The sequence below is a fragment of the Notothenia coriiceps genome, unplaced genomic scaffold (genome assembly GCF_000735185.1).
Source record: "Notothenia coriiceps isolate Sejong01 unplaced genomic scaffold, NC01 NC01_scaffold00004524, whole genome shotgun sequence".
NCBI lineage: Eukaryota > Metazoa > Chordata > Actinopteri > Perciformes > Nototheniidae > Notothenia > Notothenia coriiceps.
This window is the reverse complement of record NW_011337225.1, coordinates 5,570-11,208: the sequence shown is the minus strand read 5'-3', so window position 1 is coordinate 11,208 and position 5,639 is coordinate 5,570. Positions and strand designations below refer to the sequence as shown.

The window sequence follows — 5,639 nt, the reverse complement described above, 5'->3', positions numbered from 1 at the left end:
CGCCTGGCTGTGTGTGAGCCCCTCACAGCGCGCCTGGCTGTGTGTGAGCCCCTCCCCTTACAGCGCGCCTGGCTGTGTGTGAGCCCCTCCCCTTACAGCACGCCTGGCTGTGTGTGAGCCCCTCACAGCACGCCTGGCTGTGTGTGAGCCCCTCACAGCGCGCCTGGCTGTGTGTGAGCCCCTCCCCTTACAGCGCGCCTGGCTGTGTGTGAGCCCCTCCCCTTACAGCACGCCTGGCCGTGTGTGAGCCCCTCACAGCACGCCTGGCTGTGTGTGAGCCCCTCACAGCACGCCTGGCTGTGTGTGAGCCCCTCCCCTTACAGCATGCCTGGCTGAGTGTGAGCCCCTCCCCTTACAGCGCGCCTGATCAACTTTAAAACCACGTATCTACGGTTTCACTGGTTCACACGGAACAAAGACTGGCATAGAGCTTCAAGCCAGTACTTTCGACAGAAGTAGCTGTCAATGTTGGCCCGACTGTTGTTTTGATGCAGTGCCGGCTTGAACAGGTCACATGATCACGGTCGACTCCTAAGGGTTAATGAAATTATGTGTATTTTGATATCTTATAAACAAGATCAGTGACACAGGACTCATACTAGATCTTTCTAGAAACCCCCCTGAAGGCCCTTTGATCTGATTGGATGATATGTATGAATTCCCTCTTTAATGAAATGATCTGTATTCTGGGATCTTTTTCCATCTCCTTACTTTTGTAAGAGCACTCACTCATCCTCCTCCAGCCCATCGGCACCCCCTCAGTGGGAGCAGCGTCCCCGTGCAGCGTCCCATCATGCACTGCTGCTTCCTGCGCCACCGTGTCCTCCATCTCCGTCTTGATGAGGAACTCCAGGATGTCCGTGTTCTCCTGGCTCTGGTTGTGGTTGTGGCTTTGGCTTTGGCTTTGGCTCTGGGTCTGGGTCTGGTTGTGGCTCTGGTTCTGGTTCTGGTTGTGGCTCTGGGTCTGGCTCTGGGTCTGGCTCTGGGTCCCGTCCTGGCTGTGGGTCCCGTCCAGGCTGAGCACCAGGCTGCTGTTGAAGAGGCGTCCGTGCATCGCCTCGTCCATGATGTGGAACCACGGCCACGACTCCACCGCCCCCCCGAGGCTGTCCTGACCCTGGTACGGCTGCTTCAGGTCCTGACAACACACACGTTTATTTATACAACAGCTTTCAACACAAGGCAATTCAAAGGTCTCCTATTATACTATTTTTAAGCATATATTATAGGTCTCAGACATATAAAAATATATTAAAAACATGAAATCTGAGAAAATGTTTAAATATCCGTGAGTTAACTATATTCCCCGTGAATATCAAGCAGTATTTGCACATGTTGAGCAGTGTCTGAGTGATCCCTCTCTGCACCTCCTCACCTTGTATTTAGTCCGCAGGTTGTCCCACTTCTTGGCGATCTGGTCGGGCGTCAGCTTCCCCTCCAGACCGAGACCCTTCAGGATGGTGCTGAGGAACAGACAGAGCGTCACCAGAGGACACCTCAGCACAGGAGATCATCACTTACACTTCGGGGTGTAACGAAATTATTCGGTACGGGCCCAAATATAACGTTAAACGTAAAAAATTGCAAACGTGAACAACTTTTTGGAAGTAATCTCAGGTGCTGCGTCGCAGCATTCAGAGTAATTTGCTCAAAGAGTCATAGAGCGAGCAAGTCATTTCATTGGACGAGAGGCATACTAGAGAGCTGGTCAGAGGGATGCGTTCAAATTTAGTCAAGTCTAAAGTATACATTTGAATTGTTTGGCACTGACTTTTCCTCATTGATGTTTTATGTTTTCCTTAGTTATGTTTTACCCTCCTTTTCATGTTTATTGATGTTCACTGCTGGTGCTACCTCAGAAAGTTCATTTTTATACTGAGAAACTGTGAACCTTGAAGCCATATCAAAATGTTGAATTGTTCATTCGGGGATTCATTTCAGAAATAAAACCAGCTTGAAATGCTATCTTGGTCTGTTACTCCTTTTTGTTTGAGTCTCTGTTACCTTGAAGGTGGTTGTTCTGTTCAGTAACTTGAAAAATAACCATAATAACCGACACGAAAAAATATCGTGATAAATATCGTCTATCGTGATACTGCTTGAAAAATATCGTGATAATATATTTTTCAATATCGCCTACCCCTACTTGTGAATCATATTTAAGAACTTTCTTGTTTTTATTTATCATATTTAAGACCCCGCAGGGACCCTGTATTTGGGTCTTAATGTGTGCACTTGTCTAAATGTGTATATACATATTTGCACACATTTTGATATACATTTGTTTTTATATTCAGGATTTTGTGAACTGGTATTTCTCTCTCTCTCTCTCTCCACACACACACACACACACACACACACACACACACACACACACACACACACGCACACACACACACGAGCACACACACACACACACACACACACACACACACACACACACCGAGTGGAACATAACGACGGTGCTAATAAGTGAAGATACAGCGGACGTTGATGTAAACATTTGAATATGTCTCTTATAGTTAGATGCTGGTTGTTACCTCCACGCTAACTTGGCAGAGTTCCTCTTCCCGGTGAACAGAGCCTCGTTGGACGCCCTGAGCTCTATCAGCCTCTTCACGTCCTCCTCGGTCACTGCAGGTCAGAGGTCAAAGGTCAGGGTCAGTACATCTACAGTGTATCAATAAAGTAAATATTAACTTATCTTACGACCCCCGCCCATTCAGTTCCTACAACAATACTCACTTTTATAGGAGTTTTCTGGGAACTGCGGGTTCAGGGCCATTGTGATCATGGAAGAAAATGAAGATGAAAAAGCTCCTTATTCCTGCTGCAGTGAGGGAGGAAGGGGGGAAGGAAAGGAAACGAGGAGGGGTGGAAGTGTGCTCATCACGGCTGTAAAAAGAGAACTGGACCCAGCCTCGTTCAGTCCTGTGAAGCTGCTCAGTGCTGCATGAAGCCAGAAATGGAGCGACTGTAGATCCAGAAAGGACCCGGATGTGGGCCCACTGAGCATGCGCGGTTGAGTTTTCCCTTAGGCCCCGCCTCCGGTCTCCAGCTCTCTGTCAGTCAGATGAATGGAGAAATAAATAAGGATTCTGCTTTTAGAGGATTTCTTTGAGGCCCAGTGACGTCACGGACTGGTGTAGTACCACCGGTTGGCCACTAGGTCATTCCAAATATGGGATTCAACCTACAGCGCACTTCCTGGTGCTTCTGATATTCGCCTGTAGTACAGTTTGATTTAACATGGGACTATTTAAGGTAATTTTGCTGAAGCTAAGTGTAGGAATACTCTGTTACTATGAAGTCCTGCATTCAAAATGTTTCTCAAGTGGAAGTATAAAAGTATTATCATCAAAATATAGTTAAAGACAGTAAAAGTAGTCATTGTGCAGATTGGCCCATTTTAGAATAATATATATGATATGTTTTATAATGATTGATCATGAAAGTGTTCTCAAAGCTGGTAAAGGTGCAGCTAGTTTGAATGACTTTGTATTCTGCAGGGTAGCTTGTGGATTTACTCCAGGTGGAACTAAAGTCTGATTTAACACTTGATTATATTTCACATCATTCATCCACATCTGTGAAGTAACTAAAGGGATTAAATACATGTAGTGGAGTACAAGTACACCATGTACCTTTGAACTGTAGTGGAGTAGAAGTACCTGTAAATGGTACTTCAGTACTTAGTTACTTCCTGAGAGAAACAACAACAGCTGAGGCCTGGTGCCGGCTAACACTCTTTTAACGGCTCCGTTTCCCTCCGTCCATCATGTGAGTCCCGGTAGATTTACCGGAACATTTCCCCGGTGAGCTGTCTCCTCCCGTTAACCGTTAACAGCTCGTTAGCTTCAGCGGCTAACGGCTAACACAACACAACAATCACAGCTCAGTTTCCCGCCACACGAACACACCGCTTTCCGTTCTTTTGGGCTAATTTAGACAACCGTTGTCTGACGTCACGAGGTGCCATCATCCCCGGAGAGCATTCAGCGAATAAATCCGTTACCGTTACCGGAGCTTTGCCTTGCCTGCGTCCCGGTTACCGTGAGAGGAGAGCAGGGAGATGATGATGATGGGTCTTGTCTTTTCCCAACGATCCGGATCTAAGAGCCAACTCTGTGTCGTGAACGAGAAGAGCCGGATCTTTAGGCGGGACTTCATTGTGATTGGCACACCATGCGGCCAATCACAGACCAGGGCAGACACAGATTCAAGTCTTCAACGTGTATATTTTCGACTTTTTTTTAAAGCTATTTTATTTCAATTTGAGATGTTTACATGTTGGATTGTTTATTTCTAGTCTTTTAATAAAAACCCTTAAAATTCATAAAATTGTAACTTGAAATAAAATAACATAATATAAAGAGAATATACAAGAGCCGAGTCAAAAGAACCGGATCTTTGAAAAGAGCCGGATTTCGCATCACTAGCGAGCTTCCGTCCGTCACGTGATCTGCGGAGGGCGGGGGTCTGATTCCTCTCCGAGTTTTATTTATTTAACTTCAATGAACCATTATTCCATCAGAAAAATGCACTTAAACATCAGAGTTCATTCATTTATTAGAAACTTCCATTCAAGTCTCTATCACCACGTGCTCAGCAGCTACAGTCCTCCAACAGAGCAACATGAATATATATAGGACATATATAACTAATAAAAGAGATACAATAGTGCAAGAGAATGTTTGGAGATGTGCAAGAAAATACAAATAAAATAGAAATAGAGCAAGAAGAGTTTATATACAAGTACATGGAATAGCCTATGATATAAATAATTAGCATAATGCAAACAGATGAATGTTTATGGATGTTCTTTACAGAGTTCAGGTGTTTAACAGTCTGATGGCCTGTGTGTTTGTGTGTGTGTGTGTGTGTGTGTGTGTGAGAGAGAGAGACAGTGTGAGAGAGACAGTGTGACAGTGTGTGTGTGTGAGAGAGAGAGACAGTGTGAGAGAGACAGTGTGACAGTGTGTGTGTGAGAGAAAGACAGTGTGAGAGAGACAGTGTGTGTGAGAGAGAAAGACAGTGTGAGAGAGACAGTGTGACAGTGTGTGTGTGAGAGAGAGAGACAGTGTGAGAGAGACAGTGTGACAGTGTGTGTGTGAGAGAAAGACAGTGTGAGAGAGACAGTGTGAGTGAGTGTGTGTCTTTAGTCCTGATGTATCTGAGCGCTTTATGAACAGAAAACAGAAACAGTGGTGCCTCAGGAATTAAGGGGTTTAGAAATGTGTACAACTGTTGGGCTTTCCTACTTTTGCAATTACGTTTGTGTATATTCATGTCATTCATAAAAGCTATCAGTTCAGAGGAAATGTTGGGTCGCAAACAACTTGAAGGTGCATGTACGCCCCCTGCTGTACAAGAGTCATCATGTCACTCCATCTCCACTGATGCGAGTACACTGTACCACCATGATTATATCATGTTTCAAATTAAACAGTGTATTTCTGGTAGCTCTTACCTCCTCTCCCCATGTTCCCAGAATCCTCTCTGAACGATGAGCTTTTTAATCAAAAAGTCCGATTTTTATATTCGTTTCAGAAAAAAAGTCAGAATTTTTTGATTTTCGGAGAAATGTCAGAACTTATGGAAAATGACTGTTTCTATCTTTTATCAATCAATCAATCAAT

At 44.8% G+C, this 5,639-nt stretch overlaps 1 protein-coding gene across 1 annotated transcript; it reads right to left on the bottom strand.

Moving 5' to 3' along the window:
- Positions 1-598: 598 nt before the first annotated feature.
- On the bottom strand, positions 599-4,093 carry LOC104942449 (uncharacterized). The gene is made up of 5 exons (XM_010767671.1): positions 3,645-4,093; positions 2,746-3,062; positions 2,541-2,634; positions 1,376-1,463; positions 599-1,138 (listed from the first exon to the last, which is right to left on the bottom strand). The coding sequence occupies exons 2-5, from the start codon at positions 2,792-2,794 to the stop codon at positions 599-601; spliced, it is 771 nt and encodes a 256-aa protein (XP_010765973.1). The 5' UTR covers positions 2,795-3,062; positions 3,645-4,093.
- Positions 4,094-5,639: the final 1,546 nt, after the last annotated feature.

Excerpts from the sequence above, each read along its gene's own strand:
- LOC104942449 (XM_010767671.1), bottom strand. The coding sequence starts at position 2,794 with ATGATCACAATGGCCCTGAACCCGCAGTTCCCAGAAAACTCCTATAAA. Across the intron at positions 2,635-2,745 it reads CCCAGAAAACTCCTATAAAA|TGACCGAGGAGGACGTGAAG; the intron begins GTGAGTATTGTT and ends TCTGACCTGCAG. Across the intron at positions 1,139-1,375 it reads ACCTGCGGACTAAATACAAG|GACCTGAAGCAGCCGTACCA; the intron begins GTGAGGAGGTGC and ends GTGTGTTGTCAG.